The following is a 16631-nucleotide window of genomic DNA, read 5'->3' on the forward strand; positions in this document are numbered from 1 at the left end:
GTCAGGCTTCTCTTGGTACTCAATACCACACAACTAATACTGAGTCCATCCAATAAAGCAATAAAACGTTAACCTCACCATGCTGTTTGCAAGTGTATAGGCCTAATACTGTTTTTTTTTATTTTTTATCATACTTCTCTAATATACACACTGTTCTATTACTCGTCTGCACAACTCTGTCTGTGTTATGTATGTGTTTCATCAAGTAATAAATACACCAGAAGAGTATTTGTTTACTTTGTTTATTAAACATTTCTCATTTATAAAAAGCCACATAAATATAAATTAAGTATGTACATTCACTACATCATTAGATTGCACAAGTTCGGGTGCAGGTGAAATGCAGGTGCAAGTGAAGGTCTGCAGTTTGGGTGTGCTTGTACTACTATGGCTGAAGTGGTTGGTTAAGTGACTTTGGAAGCTCAGACAATCGGATACTATATGTGTATTTTCATATTGTTTTTTTTTCTCGCTCTCTCTCTCTCTCTCTCTCTCTCTCACACACACACACACACACACACACACATACATACACACCAGGGATGGAAATTAGCACCAGCCACCAGCCAAATGCTGGTAAAATGTGAGAGTGGCTGGTAGATTTCAGACACAAAGTCATATTTTAACATTGAGTGGCTGGTTGATTTCACCAAAAATCTGCTATTGGCTGATAGATTGTCACATTTTCAAATTTTAATTTCCACCCCTGATACACACACATACTCTCTTTCTCTTTCTCTCCCTATCTCTCTCTCACTCTCACACACACTGACACACACACACACCCACACACACACACTCTCGCTCTCTCTATCATGTATGAATCCATGAAAAGTTGCACTGTTGTGTGGGATAGGTTGTGTAGCCATTGCTCCTCAGTAGCGGGACTTGCGGCACATGTCACACCTGCACGCTTGTGCCGTCACAATCTCTATGTCGTCGTGGTGGCGGCCCCGGGGGCAGTCCAGCCGCACTTTCACCTGCGGAGGTGAACACAAAGAATGTCAATCTCTTCGGAAAAATAATAACAATCTAATCAAAAATGATATCTCTCAAGAAAATAAGATACAAAATAAATAAATAAATATATATTATTGTCATTATAAATATATTATTAAGAATATAACAGTTTCAAAATTGAACGCATACGAAAATACAACCCCATATCCAGCCTTCTCTTGAAGCTGTATTTCGTGGCCTTAATATTTATCCACTGATGAAAAACACCGCTGCAGAATTATGAAACGAGCGTTGCCATATCTAGGGCTCTTTAGGGCCACGGAGAAGACTCAGAAAACGGCGGGGGCGTCCGGGACTCACTTTGGCATCTCGGCTGATGGTGCAGCACCTGGAGGCGGAGGTGATGTTGTGGGTGAAGTTGGACGCCACCAGGACGGAGTAGCGCGACGGGAAGGCGCTGGACTCGCAGAAGCCCACGCAGGCGTACACCACGTGGGTCCCGCGGCACGTCCCCTTGCGGTCGCTGCGGATGGTCACGTTGAAGGCTGTGAGACGGAGAGAGAGGATGTGTGAGAGATGATGTCAGCCTGCCCCATCCTGCTCATGTACAAAACATGCATGCCAGACCCGAAAACCAAAATGGCTACCCGAGAATGTCTACCCAAGATGTGGAATTGATTCTTGATTCAATTGATTGAGAATTGAATTGATGTCAGCATGTGTATGTATGTACAGTATATGTATATCATATACTGTATCACATATCAAGTATCATAAATATATATATAAATAAATATATCACACATCGCTATTCTGTGTGTGCGGACTTGGTGTAGCAATGGTAACGTCGTCAATTGACAATCAGTCGACCCTGGACCTGGTTGTATTACAAGGCTACAACGCTTTGATAAAAGTGTCTTCTAATTATCGGTCAACTCTAACTTAAACTTTAACTTTAGTCTGAAAAAGTCTGTGCGAGTTGTGAGTGTGTGGGCCCCTTAAGATGTGAATATGTGTGTGTGTGTGTGTGTGTGTGTGTGCTAGTCTGTAAAAGTCTCTAACTGTAATTACTCTAATTTAATTGAAAAAGTCTGTGCAAGTTGTGTATCTTACGGTAGAGGTCGATATCGGTCAATTCTAACTTAAACTTTAACTCTAGTTTGAAAAAGTCTGAGTGAGTCGTGTAACTGACCGTAGCGGTCGATATCGGTCAATTCTAACGTGAACTCTAACTTTAGTCTGAAGAGGTTAAGTTGTGTAACTTACGGTAGAGGTGGCAGCCGGGACTCACCACCTCGTAGCTCCAGCCGATGGGACTGAGCAGCACCAGGGTCAACAGGGGCACCATGAGCACGACGAGGCCCGAGGTCACGCAGCCGGACATGACGACGCGGTTCTGGGGAGAGAGAACACAACAGACACAGCGCCGGTCATCCCACCATCCACAAAACTCTCTGAGGCAGCACAGAAACTTAAAAGGTCCTTCTACTTCAAGGTGCAGTACTTCTACTTAAAGGTGCAGTTAGCGATCGTACACAAATTCGAGCCAATAGCATTTTTTGTCACGTTCCGAGGACATCTCTCCTCACGATCCACTAGCTGCTCATCTCATGAGGCCACTGTACACGAACCCGGTCACTGTTTGCGGCCCAGGCTCCGTAAACTGGAAACAAACAAATTGGGGGCAGCCTGTACCCCAAACAAAAACAAACTACTGTGTAGAGATTTTCTGGGAATACTGCAGGGAGGGGTGAGCTACCTCTCTGGTGACAACTTTGACACCAGACAAACTACTTTTGTTTGATCCTTGATTAAAGTATAATGTAAGTTTTAGACAAAAGGGTTTACAAAGAACTTCTAATATAAACATAGATATAAAAAAATATGTAGACATTAAAATAAACTAATGTGACCTTTAAAACACCTTTGAAGGAACATGGCCACTTTTGGGAAAATTAGCTGATTTTCTGTCCACCCCAGAGTGAGCGAAATTGGTGTATCCCTTACAGACTATCTTTTCTTATTCAGTATACGCACTGTTGGATTTAAGGTTCGAGTGCTGAAAACCAGAACTGTAGCATGCTTTTTACTGAGCTGAAATAACACTTTTAGACTCCCAAGGTGAATTCCCCCTTGTTCATTAACACCAGAGAGTTAGTGATTTCATTAACACTGGAGAGTTAGTGAGTGTGCACAAAGACAATGTGCCCTTTATATCTCTATCAAGATCGCATCTACTTCTTCTCCTGACAGGCTACAAGCATACTTGTCTAACCATGGGTGTGAACACATGAAAGCAAGTGCTTCAAGAACATGTTCAGTGTAATACTTCTATTTAAGTTATTATTTTGTATAGTTATACCCAAATAAAACCCAGGTAACACTTTAGAATACTAGGAGAAGTGTCTTCAACGTTTATGCGTATTACCGCCCAAAGGATCAACCTTAAAAGATGGATCACCTCCAGGTCCTCTCGAAAACCTCACGCCTCTATAACCTTGTGAGTGATTAAACAATGTTTACCTCCATGCTAAAGTCATCTTTTCCTTAAGGATCTCAATTTCCCTGCTATGGGCTTGACCTGACCCTATCTCACACTTTCCAGCTATGGCATTCTAAGAGCTCCACGAGCGTTCCAATTATTGCCTTGGGACACCATTATGGGGGGTGAGTCAAATTGCCCTCTCATAGTAGGGGAAAACTTTTCTTCCTTTTTTTCCCTCTTGAAAAAGGAACATGGTTATCCATGCCTTAAAATTCTTTCAGATGAGTAATATGTCTACACACGGTTATCAGTGTTATACTCAATAATTTATACTTTTCTCAACAAAAAAAAAAATTTTACATTGCAACTGAGCTTAATGTTCATATACTGTACCTACATAAACCCTACAAAGGAGATTGGTCAATTATGCATCGTTAAAAAAAAAAAAAAACTACAAACAACAACAACTAAAGTGAAAACATCAGACAAGATGATAAAACCGCATATAAATCATAAAATATAGATTGTTGTATATGCAGATAGCAGAATAATATTTTAACATTCCTGGAATTTCTACACCACCACATACAAAAATCACAGAATTAAATGAATGACTTTCCGCACACATTTTTAACAAATTTAGTAAAGTTAGACAGAGAGGTGCATTTTTACCTGTAGGCACGTTCAAAGCTGGATCCAGGTGTACTCAGGTAAGTCACACGTGTGGACAGGTGTGTGTACTGCAGAAACGCTGGCCGACACACAGCTTATAAGTAGTGCAGGTGAGGATAAGCTCTCCACTCCACTCCCACTTCGGCACACGCACACACACACAAACACACACACACACACCCCCTGCTGCTTTCAAACAATCTACTGTATGTGTGTCAAAAACCCCCTCCTTCTAAGTCTAAGTGCTCTGTGTGTACCTATTCCCTGCTCAACACCTCCAATGTCACTCTCTCTTCCTAACCCTGGCTCCTCTCAGGTTCGATATCCTTCAGTTGTAAATCGAACGGAAGGGATGGCGTGACTGAGGAAACTGGAGGAGTAGATTGGTTTCCCAGTAGGGGCAATGAAGGAATGGATTTATACGGCTCAAATGAATTGGAGCCATGTTTCTTTTTTGTTTTTTGATGATGATGACCTTACATGTGAGCCCCCAGAACATGGTAGTCTCTAGATACTACTTTTCCTTGTGATTTATAAATACACCCGGATCTGTGTGTGTGTGTGTGTGTGTGTGTGTGTGTGCGTGCGTGTGTATGTGCGAGTGTGTGTTGTGTGTGTGTGTGGCGCGCCTGTTTGACATCCTGTGTCTGCGATGTGTTAAAGTGGGGTAGATACACCCAGGGCTACCCCCCCCCCCCCTTAACCCCCCCACTCCCAGCTCTCTGCCTGGGTTTTCCATTCCCTCTGTTATTCTGGGCTGGGCAGAGGGAGGAAGCCCATGGCAGGGTTTGATTCAAGGGTGTGTGTGTATGTGTGTGCATGCTTGTGTGTGTGTGTGTGTGTGTGTGTGTGTGTGTTTGGTTGCATGCGTGCGTGCGTGCACGTGTGTGTGTGTGTGTGTGCGCGTGTGGTTGTACTTTGGTGCCCTATTAGCGTTTAATAGGCTTTTCTAATGATGGTCAGTACCTCTCATTTACCTCCATGACTCCACGCATTCGCGTCCAAGAGAATATTTCATTTTACGCATCCGTTCAGAAATGCAATAATATCGCCACTGCAGTGTCTCAGTGACCGCTCGCGGCATGGCACATTGTGAATGAGACAGCAGAACACACACACACACACACACACACACACACACACACACACACTCTGTCCTGCCAGGCCCCCCGCACGCACCACCCAAATCTTTGATGCCTGATACAGACACACCCTGTTTAACATGAAGCAGCACACACACTCCCCATAGTCACAATGCATTCCGCACCCCTGACAACAGCAACACACTCACGCAAACTAAACCTATTACACCCCTCGACCCCCCCCCCCCTTCTTGTCAAATGCCTTTTATGATGTCATTGGAAACGGAATGGCTTACATCAGTAAGTCCCCATACCTTTCCAAACACATGCATAGACACACGCGTACGTGTACGCGCACGCACATGCACGCGTGCAAACACGCACTCGACAAAATACTTCCTGTCGTCCTTCAAGTAGACTACGGACATCATCACATGTCTCTCTGAAGAGGACGGAAAAGTCGACTGGGATTTTTTTTTTAACACAAATTTACCACCTACAGTATGTATACAGTACACCTACTGTATACATTACTACTATGGGCTCCAGCAATACCCCTAAAAACATACCCCAATCCCGCAATACCCCAACAATGAACTGTGAGGAAAAAACGCCCACCAAGGTGAGACCCTCAAACAGAAACACACGAGAGAGCAGGTTTGAGAGCGAGTGAACAGAAGAGAAAGAGAGAGAGGGAGAGAAAAAAAGAGAGGAGAGGAGAGGAGAGGAGGACAAAAGGGGGAGCGGTAAGGGCAGAGCGGGTGAAAGGGCAAGAGGTGAGGAGAGCAAAGTGCCACTGACTCTAATGAGTGGGAAAGAACGCAGTAAGGCCTTCCGCTCAGCTGGCGTCATGCTGCCCAGAATAACTGGCCCGCAAGTGGACGTGGACATACTCATAATATTATCGTTTTTCAAGGCAGCCGCGTCTCCAGGTTACAGAGATTTCAAACTGCCTGAAAATACAAAAACCAGTTGAGTGAAGGACAACTGGCGTCGGGAGTCACGGCATTGCAATGAGTTCAAGCCTTACATCATCTATGGCTTATAACCCCACGCTCATATATGTTGATATATGTCTTCGCAATGAGCGACAATCCAACAATCTGTGGTCTTCGAGCACTTTAAAGAAATTAAAGAAAATGTAAAGAAAAGGGTTGTTCACACCAGGAACTATGAAGATAACGGTAACTACAGTATAACGACATGAGCGTTCACACTGACCAACGATAAGGAAAGTCTCTCCTCGTGTTGATGGATGTGATGTCTAAAATTTGATGGATTCTGATGGGCTGTTAGCTTGTTAGCACACTGAAAGTGATCCCCAACGACATATGTTTTTCCATGTCATCATCATTATAGTTAAGGTGTGGACGTTGTCACTCATATTCGCTAGAGCGATATTTTTTGCTGTTATTGTTAGCGTTGTTGGTGTGAACAGCCTTTGAACAACCATTTAAAATGTCATTATGAGCTCTATGTTTAAGAGGAGTCGATCTGTTTCTAACGGGCTCAAGAGAAGTGCACAAAAGAGGGGGTCTTCGAGAGAGGGCCGACAATGAACACTGAAAGAGTATAGGTAGTATAGGTGCGTACCACGTGTTCCATTTCATATGGATAGTGTGTGGACACTGAAAATATGATAAGATATGTTTGGAAACTAGGTATACACCGACCCGATATTCATGTTAGATATCGATCCGATACTGACACAAATAGCTGGATCGAGTATTGATATCTTGCGACTGCTACATTAAGAAGTTCTACAGCTACTCTGTGTTAAACACTAATAAAACACTGACAACGGATCTTGACAACGGTGCTTGACATCACCCTACACTTAAGTCCACACGTAACCACTGGAACTTAAAACATTGGATCGGCGCATCTCTGAAACGGAAACAATTTAAATGGCGATTACTTGTATCTTTATGATGACTACCTGGAACCATTATGCAATGACACAGAGCCTTCAGCCATTAATTTACATTTAGAGTCTGTTAACTGCCGATGGCTGAATGTGGGAGAATGAAAAGCATTAGTAAAGATGGCATGCGGAAGTCCTCTGCTTGAATACACTAAAGTGACAAGGTAACCACTTTGAGAGAAACCCATAATAAGAGCTGGCACCATGTGTCTTGAATGCCTTCATACATAAACACACTTGTATCATCTCCCCTACACACACCTTTATCTAAGATGTAGCTGTTACTACCAGGTTGAGTAAAACAATACTGACGTTTGGCCCATATGAACTGTTTATTACCATAAAAAATATACAAAGCAGTAACCACTGAAAGCACAATTCCAGACTCTGCATCATCTATAGGCACAATGTTTTGTCGACCAATCCTAAACATCTCAAAAGTAACACTTTTACATGAACAAAACGTGGATCTCAGACTGGTATGTAAAAGTATGTCCACAAACAACTTGTGAAAGCATAATCCTAGGGCCAGTGCCACTCATCTTTTGAAGAAAAGCGAAAGGGGAAATGTTGCCCTGTAGATGAAAAGAGAGAAGAAATTCTAACTTCAGACCTTCTGTTCGCACCTTATCTATCATTGCATCTCATTTCGACCTAAGACGTGAATCCCACTTTCCTGCCCCTAAGACCGTGTTCATGCCCCCTGAGAGTACAGTAGCACTGTAGCTGCCTGGCATCTCTAACGGTTGGCTGCAGCAACTCAAGCTACAGGTAGGTAGCACCGATTGTTTACGTTTCTTTCCCGTAAAGACAGCACTCACCTTGAGAAACAAAGTTAAAAGAAACAAAACCATATTATCACCATATTAACTGCCCCCCCTCCCCCTGTATAAACCTCATAGCTGAAGAAATTTAGCATATTTTGCATAATATTCGGGAAATTACGGTATGTCGAACATCACTGGAATTCTTTAATTAACATAACATCTCACTTCTACCTATAAGATGTGGATCCTACGTTCCTGCCCACAAGACCAGGGACAAAGGGAGTGCCCAGTGAGGCCTACAGTATACCTGGCCAGCCGAGTCAGCAGGCCCGGGTTCTCCTCCTCTGGTGATGCCTGTTCAGGTTCATCTGGTGTCTGCTCAGTCTGCTCTTCTGAATAATGTGACAGCTCTGTAATGAGATTGGGGTGTGATTCGTGAGTAATGAGTGACAAGTGACAAGTTTACAGATACGGCAAAACGCAAAACATGAAATTGAAAATTGAAATAAAAAATGACTTTTGTTGCTGAAAGATTTTTCCATACCTTCTGCAAGGTTTTCATCTTGCGTGATGTTCAGAAACTCTTCTAATCCAGTATTGGCCTGACAGATAGACAGGTAGACATATAAACAGTAAGACTACTATGCAATGAAAAAAATACATAACAATAATGTACTGTATAAACTGTAAGAAATGGCATGTATATTTCTGTATGTATGTGTGTGTATATTTGATAAAAAAAAATAACAATGTAACTGATCTCAGCAGGTATTCTGTCTGTAATGGAGTGGAATGGAGAGTGACGCCAAACTTTTGACCGGTGAGTATATTTATATGAGTATATGACTATATATACTGTATATGTATGTATGAAATGGCAAGACATTTGTGGAAAGTTTGGAAAGGCGGAAAGGTGTGTATGGGAGGGTAGGTGAGAGAGAGAGAGAGAGAGAGAGAGAGAGAGAGAGAGACAGGTAGACAAAGACAGAGAGAGAGAGAGAGAGAGAGAGAGAGAGAGAGAGAGAGAGAGAGAGAAAAAGTCGATGAGTGACACACACTTTTGCACATTTGAACATGTGCGGCAAATCAGGCTCTCTAAAAATATATGAATCGTTCTCAGCTTTATTTTTAATCTGCTGCTATAATTAACATAATCATGCCAGTTATTGCGCCTTACTGGGCTAATCTGTCAGTTTGGGCGCCCTGCAGCGCCAATAAAGCACGATGTCGAACCGAAAAACGCAGACAAGACCTTACCCGACTGTCACACTCTATTGCTTCTGCCCCATCAGTCGGCTCTGGAGAGTCCCTGCAAAAAGACGGAGAGAGATGTACTATTTCAGAGGAATTATTTTCGTCTCCACAGCTATTATGAGTCAGGATTTGTCTGTGTTAAATTGCGTGCTCATTAATTGCTTTGGAAGCATGACTGTGCTTTACACAGGAGAGGCAGAGAGAACATTTCAAGACGGAGGAACAAACGCATAAAAAAAAGAGAGAGAGAGGGGGGGGAGAAGAGAGAGGTGTCTTGATTTGTCGGCTCCAAACTGACACGTCCCATTCCTGTTGCCATTTCCAGCACATTTAACAAGAAAACAACAGGCCCAGTAGAGGCAAGTCAGCAATCCCCTCAGCCTGAGAGCCACAACTCTGAAAAACACACTTGCAAAGTGCTACGTGTGGAAAGGCCCTATTTCAGAGGGTGGGAAACTCTCTTCGGATGCAGTGTAAACCACTGGGCCAAAGTGGGCCGATCTGCAGCAGAAGCGTGTGCTGCCCTATCCCCTTTGCTTGAGCGGAGGTGTGCAGCAGGAACCATCTAGGTAGTTTAGTTCTAGAAACTAAATCATTATGTGCAGCCCAGTGGGTGAATGACAAGGAGACTGAGATGATGCCCAGAGGCTCAGTGAGTCCGTTTCATGACAGAGTCACGTGACACTGACAGAGACCCAGACTACTCGACTGAAACTCGGACACTGGATGACAACAACTAGGACTGAAAAGGGTTATGCTCGCACACAAGGTGAGAACAAAACAACACAAACACACGGTCACACGCACACTCCACAACACAAACACACACACTCACACATACATATATTCACACACACACACACACACACACACACACACACACACACACACACACACACGAGTGCAAATGGTACGCACTGATGACTGCTTTGGTGGCTGTACGCATCCTTGATTGGTTGACGAAGGGTGCTCTCTGGTGGCTGTTCCTTCTTACTGCGCTTTCTTGGTCTGCCAGGGCTAGAGGGGCGTGAAGAAGCATCCTGTTTGGACTCCTATCGGGCAGAGCGGCATCAAAATGCGCACAATACCAACAAACAATATAAATTTGCACCACAATTTTATCAAATTATGTCATTATTGCAAACAATTTCATGAATATATATATATATATATATATATACAAATAACTAAAAATGTCAAAACAGGAGAAACTTACAGTGACATCCCAGTCCTCTGCTTGCTTGCCTGCTTGGTAACACAGAAAAACAAAAGATGAGACTGTTCACTGCTGAGCACTCTTATGGAGGAGAACCAGACCGAAGCTGCTGCTGCTGCTGCTGCTGCCCACCTGCGTGTGCCAGGCTGTGGATCCGGGGCTCCACGTACAGCGTGATGAGGTGGGGGTACGGAGACAGCTTCACCCCATTCAGCTCAAAACGCAGGTTCGACACACGCTCCCATCTGCACTTGTCTGTTTAATAACATCACCACACGTTTTTATTGTGTCCAGAGGAAACCACAGTCACAACCACAGGCATGATCATACTGAGAAAAAAAAAAGCACACTGGGAAAGAAACATACTGCAACTGCACGCCAAATAAAGATGATGCCAAGTACAGAGTATGTTGAATCTGTATGTCAGTTGATTTATTTCATAAAGTTATCATCTCAAAAGACCACTCCTATCCTTACACGGAAAGATGTTGAAGTGTTTTGTTGCAAATGGTTGAAGGGTATCCAAACCAGCCAGAACAATGCGAATGGCATCCTGTAAAACAGTAATGATTTTTTTTAAAGCAAGTGCTTAAACAGATATGGGAGAGTGCCAACTGTTCACTTCGTATTGTGTGGTTTCATGTCTGGTTTGAGGATAGCATAATCTCTGTGCAGCAATACCTCACCTCTAACTCCTCATGAACAAAATCATCATACATCATGTCCTCACCACTATAGGAAAAAGCAAAACACATACAGTAGTATAATTAAGCCTCAATCATCCCTCCCTCCAACAAACAAACATGACATCATGTCCTCTCGCTTCCTTGCCTGTAGTTGCCACCGCAAGTGATCTTGAACTTGAAGACATGTCGACCAGCCTGAAAGAACCTGATCTCTGGGACTGGGAACGAGAAAGCCTGTACTGGCATGATGATATTGCTATACATGGAAACCCATAGCAGATAAACAGACAAGGAAACGTTCAACTGACATATTATGAAAAAGTAAATAAATAAATACTATAAGTAGTTTTGCATACTGATAGCATACTGATAACTGGATGTCTTCGAAAAGCTACTTGGGTTGGCTGACATGCTAAAAAGAGGCCTAAGCATAGCTATCTAATGGCTAAGTGCTAAAGATGTCTCACTTTTTTACATTCAACAGTTAAACACAAAGTTATATTCATGACATTGAATATCCTGTGATGTCAATAATGAGGTTGTGTGCCCTGTCCATACACACACTAAAATAAAAATCCATGAATAGTTTCACACTTTTGGGATTTGTGATACATGCTGCTAGCTAAATAATGTCTGTCATTTAATGTGTTTGTTACCCATACCATAACATTCATGCTATACCAATAATTAGCTATATCTGGCATTAGTCCATCTACACAGATTTACAAAAAATCTAAGTAATTTCTCCTATATAAAATCTGTGATCAAATATCGTCTGACCTACTTCAAGTTAAGTAACGTCATCTTACAGTTTATCTACCACAGCTAGCATGTCATAACAAACTTCCAAGACTGCCTAATATTACTGTAGATTCTTGCTGTTAAAATAGAATCTTCAGCAGTAAGTTAACGTTAATAACTTCACAAAGTAGAAAACATCTACAGTATTACCGAAGTAGTCTTCACTCTGTAATAATGTTATTCAAAGTTCAAGACAATTATTGTAGCAATCCACATTAGCTACATTTATTTATTCTTCTGAAAATCAAACAAACCTACTTCCCGCCTCCCCGGTTCTTTCCATAAATGGCATTGGTCGAAAATATATCCAATCAGCAGCACACTCTGTGCAGGTTTCGTGTTAGGATTGGTTAGTCTCTGGTCCACCCACACAGGGAGTGTCACATCCCTTCAGAAAAATGTACACATGATGCGCTAGTCTAGTGTGCAACACAAGTTCAAAGTACACCAAGTTGTTAAACCGCCAACTAAAAAGAAAAAGGAGAAAAGTTCAAAGTAAGTTTTAAGAAATTACATCTGCCAACATGCGATATGAGAAATATAAACGTACTGGACTTAGCTAGTGGAGGACGTCAGAATAGCATTACAAAGAGGGCCTAAACATGCATCAGGGTAGGCCTACTGGATGTCTGAACCCTATCCGACAGTTTGGTCCGAGAAACGTAGGGTGGCAGTTTGCATATTGTCTGTCTAGTCTCATGGAGAAGAATGCAAGGGCTAGGAGGATTATTTCTGACTCCACTTGGTATTTAAATTGTTTTGTAAGATATTTGCTTATTTGGAGTGTATGTATTGGCTAATACCAGGCCTAGTATGCTTTGAACTTTGAACACTCGCACAAAACAAATCAATGTTGTATTCTGCTTGATCTCCTTCTTCCTCACAGATGTCTGACCCTCGGCATTCAGTCTTGCTGAACACAGGTTCCCGGATGCCACTTCTAGGCCTGGGTACGGGTCAGCTGCGTGGTCTGGAGAACCTAATGCCGGCTGTGGATGCCGCCCTGGCTGCAGGTTATCATCAATTTGACACGGCTGCTGTGTACCGCAACGAAGTGGAGTTAGGACAGGCACTCCGTGAGCTGCTGCCAAAGCATGGGCTTGAACGTGCTGACATTTTCATCACCAGTAAGCTAGCGCCTCGGGACCAAGGCCCCATGGCGCCTGCAGCCTGCCAGCGCAGCCTGGATCAGCTGGGACTGGAGTACATCGACTTGTTCTTGGTGCACGAGCCGGGCACAGAGGGTCTACGTGTCGAGGACCCACAGAACAGTGTCAACCGTGCCCAGAGTTGGACGGCCCTGGAGGAATTCCTCAGCCGTGGAAAGTTCCGGGCCATAGGGGTGTCGAACTACATCGTGCGTCACCTTGAGGAGTTGTTTGCGAGCTGCAAGGTGCCTCCTGCCGTCCTCCAGGTCGAGTTCCATCCCAGACTCGCCCAGACTGAACTGAGGGCCCTCTGTGCTCAAAGGAGTGTGTGCTTCGAGGCCTACTCTCCGCTGGGCACAGGGGCACTTCTCTCAGACCCTGTGGTGCTGGAGGTGGCCAAGGGGTGCGGGAGGACTGCCGCTCAGGTGCTGCTAAGGTGGGCAGTGCAGCAAGGCATACCTGTGATTCCCAAATCAAGCAATCCCAGTAGGGTGCGGGAGAATGCGCAGCTGTTTGACTTTGAACTCAGTCAGGAGGACATGGACCGACTGACTGGCTTGGACTGTGGCCAGAGATTCGACCCTGAGGACCCTTCATTGGTAGCGTAGCCGCAGGGGCATCAAACATCCTCTGGAGTCAGAATCCAGATTTAATTTTAAAAACTGCACTCAAACCACTATATCTGTCCTATGATGTCTTTACAATCTGATAATCTTGTCATAATATTAATACAGAGCAGAACAGACACAGCTTTTGTACCACAGTTTGCAGGAAACGTAATTAATGTGTGTATTGTCATGTCTTGATTGATTTACTCAGAGAGTCTCATGGAAACCGTGGTCTCAGTTTCATCAACAGTACTCATCATGTGATTCTCAATCATGTATTCCTATAACCTAACATAGTCTATTTTGTAACTTTCATATGCATCCTTAAATGGATCCTATTATGTTTGGATAAGTCCTGACAAATAAATTGTTAGCTCTGACCCGTATGGCTTTCTTACGTTTTTTTGTTTTAGATATCCTCTGGGTTACGGTGTGCCACAAGGAACAGCTAGGATTTAGTCCTCGCCGCCATAGAGGCTGATCAGTTGGAGGCGGCATGCTATTAGAAGAACTGACCATGGTATCATACTGTGATTGGATCGCTGATTTTATTAGTAGTCTGGAATTAGGCATCTAGAACCTTAGCACACCCTGAACCCTCTGTAGCTTTGGTAAGGTTCAAAATAGCCTTACACTTCGTTGATGGTGTCCACAGATGAACCAAAGTATTGGATCTTTGATAAAGTGTTTATTTCCAGGTGAGTATAGTGACCCACGACAGCACTGTAGCATCTGACCGACTTTCAGACTAGGATCATTACTTGTGTGCTGGCACCGCCAAATTAATCAGAAGAGGGGGCCTTCGTAGCCTGATTACCATCGACTTTCAAAGGCTCTGCGAGACGGTTTCTCCAAGCGCTGGTTGACCCGCCTCCTTTAAGTGCCTCGATTTGCTACTGGTCGATGTCAGAAAGCGGTTTGCCGAGTTTAAACCAATAACAACACTCTTTCCGCTGCCATGAACATGCCTCTACCCAGCCGTTGGAGCTGCTCAAAGTTGATTGGTTCTCGACCAAAGGGGGCAGTTCCCCAGATTTCGGGAACTCAGAAATCCTTCCCGATTAGCAGTTGACCAGACCAGCGACAGAAACAGCCTGAAGGCGTTACGTCACTGGGAGGGCGTGCCAGGCTAGGGCCTTCGCACACTATCCCTGGAGAAAACGAGTCTAATTAACAAATTGTGATGGCAAGCATTCATAATATGAATTGGCGTTAATATTGCAATATTTTGGTTATTTGCCCACCATGGATAGTAATATTACTTTGAAACAGAAACTTTTCCATTTTTAGCAAGGTCAGAAATTGTGAAGTTAACAGGGGTTCTATAATCAATTGATATTTTCAACAGCGCACGGAAGGTTTCACGATTACTTTCGATCACTCCCAGTTCCCCCATTGGTCCTGAGCGAGTGACGTTGTACATAATGCGACTGATAAAAAACACTCAATCAATAAACAGAATGTTTTGATTGCTTTTCATTTCATGCAATTTGTTTATTTTACGAGAGACCAACAATGGTTTCAAAACATTATATTGCATATATAGTTTGTTACACACTTCAAAAACATAAAAAGTAAGTGCACAAAACAGATTCAACATTCCCCAATGAAACATTATATAGAGTAAGAGTGTTTCAAGTCTATGGCCATCACCATACTAAGCTCAATCTTTTAAGATTGAATATTAGTCTGGGGAGTCTGCGCTGTATTTCTACTGCACAAGAGGCGTGATCAATGGACATAGTTCAAATGACTCTACGCATTTGGATAGTCTTTCAACCAATCAGACCAATGATCCGAGTGCGCCTTTTGGATAAACTAGTTTCTGATTGGACCCAGCAAACGCAGACAGGAAGCAGGAGAAATAGATCTGCAGGTTTCCAGCCTGAGCTGCAGGGTGAAATCCAAATCAGATCAGGTTGGGTTTACCCAGCCTAGTAATGTCTTCGATTTTCTGAGAGTTCTACTGAGATGGCCCTTTGAATGGCTTGCGAATATTCCTACTCAGGTGCTCTCAAACCACAGCCATCAAGGCATTTAATGGGAATGTAGTTGTTCGAAAAGGCAGTAATGTGACAAAGGCATCGTTTCATCAAAAGTTTTGGGGGTAGCTACCTAACTAAAGAACAGTTAACAGCCTAATTCGCAAATGTGTGATTTTCATGACATATTGAATATTCTGTGTTGTCAGTAACGATGTTGTGTGCCCTTAGCCTACACACACTAAAATAAAAAGGCATGAATAGTCTCAAACATTTGAAATACAACATGCTGCTAAGAAATGTCTGTCATTATGTGTTTGTTATCAAACATTCATGCTATAGGCCTACCAATAATTAGCTATATCTGGCATTAGTCCATCTATTCTACACAGATCTACATAAAATCAAAGTAATATCCTAAAGTCTCTGATCAGTTATTGTCTGACGACTCACCCGCTTCGAACGTTATCAGTCCATTGAATGGGCGTTATTAATCGTAATCAGCCTCATAGGTATGGGCTAGAAGGCGCCATCTCCGCCTTCTAGCAGGTTCAGAAGGCTGTTATCACCCATGTGCATGGTTGACCACGATACAAACACATTAGGATCCCAGAAGCCAATCAGAAATCAGAAACGGAAACTACTAACGTGACTGCATCCGCCGCAAAAATAATTCCGCGCTAGTAAGGAAACCAGAGAGGGTCTGTATTTGTATACGTCTGTATTCGTCCCTCAAATTCAATAATAGTTTGTTTTTTGTGTCGATCGAAATATGCTTATTGGTCAACAGACTTTATCACATGTGTAAATGCTGGAAATGGCTATGTTTAGCCCAATTCAAAGTAAAATTACATATATGTGTAAGTAGGTTAGCCTACCCTACAATAACGTTATCCTAGCCTACGTGGTAATTAGCTTAATAAATTATTGTTCTCGTTGGTTACATATTATTATTTTATATCCAACTCTTAGCTTTAACAATATTAAAAAGCTGTGTAACACACTGAAATGTAACCTCTCAAATTGTAGATACATGGGAAATGAAT

General features: G+C 43.0%; 2 protein-coding genes across 8 annotated transcripts; one reads left to right on the top strand and one right to left on the bottom strand.

Moving 5' to 3' along the window:
* Positions 1 to 548: 548 nt before the first annotated feature.
* On the bottom strand, positions 549 to 12540 carry gpha2 (glycoprotein hormone subunit alpha 2). 7 transcript variants are annotated; one of them, XM_062517157.1, is made up of 13 exons: positions 12398 to 12540; positions 12102 to 12235; positions 11192 to 11302; positions 11047 to 11092; positions 10838 to 10913; positions 10493 to 10615; positions 10361 to 10392; positions 10063 to 10196; positions 9148 to 9199; positions 8435 to 8492; positions 8198 to 8300; positions 4118 to 4256; positions 2227 to 2356 (listed from the first exon to the last, which is right to left on the bottom strand). In XM_062517157.1, exons 2-12 carry the CDS (start codon positions 12137 to 12139, stop codon positions 4130 to 4132), a joined length of 900 nt encoding a protein of 299 aa, XP_062373141.1. In that variant the 5' UTR covers positions 12140 to 12235; positions 12398 to 12540; the 3' UTR covers positions 2227 to 2356; positions 4118 to 4129. The 7 variants fall into 7 exon arrangements, with proteins under 7 accessions (XP_062373147.1, XP_062373148.1, XP_062373141.1 ...); XM_062517161.1 differs by lacking the exon at positions 12398 to 12540 and having other exon boundaries at positions 12106 to 12390; XM_062517159.1 differs by lacking the exon at positions 12398 to 12540 and having other exon boundaries at positions 10361 to 10389; positions 12102 to 12390.
* LOC134060436 (aldo-keto reductase Mvan_2161-like) lies at positions 12225 to 13983 on the top strand. The gene is made up of 2 exons (XM_062517165.1): positions 12225 to 12342; positions 12734 to 13983. Exon 2 carries the CDS (start codon positions 12734 to 12736, stop codon positions 13601 to 13603), a length of 870 nt encoding a protein of 289 aa, XP_062373149.1. The 5' UTR covers positions 12225 to 12342; the 3' UTR covers positions 13604 to 13983.
* Positions 13984 to 16631: the final 2648 nt, after the last annotated feature.

The sequence above is a fragment of the Sardina pilchardus genome, chromosome 16 (assembly GCF_963854185.1).
Source record: "Sardina pilchardus chromosome 16, fSarPil1.1, whole genome shotgun sequence".
Taxonomy (NCBI): Eukaryota; Metazoa; Chordata; class Actinopteri; order Clupeiformes; family Clupeidae; genus Sardina; species Sardina pilchardus.

Bases quoted from the DNA above. Each gene is read 5' to 3' on its own strand.
- gpha2 (XM_062517157.1), bottom strand. From the start codon at position 12,139: ATGCCATTTATGGAAAGAACCGGGGAGGCGGGAAGTAG. The intron at 9,200-10,062 runs GTGCGTACCATT...GTCTTTTTGCAG, and splicing joins AGCCACCAAAGCAGTCATCA to GGACTCTCCAGAGCCGACTG. The intron at 8,301-8,434 runs GTATGGAAAAAT...ATCTCATTACAG, and splicing joins AGATGAAAACCTTGCAGAAG to AGCTGTCACATTATTCAGAA.
- LOC134060436 (XM_062517165.1), top strand. From the start codon at position 12,734: ATGTCTGACCCTCGGCATTCAGTCTTGCTGAACACAGGTTCCCGGATG.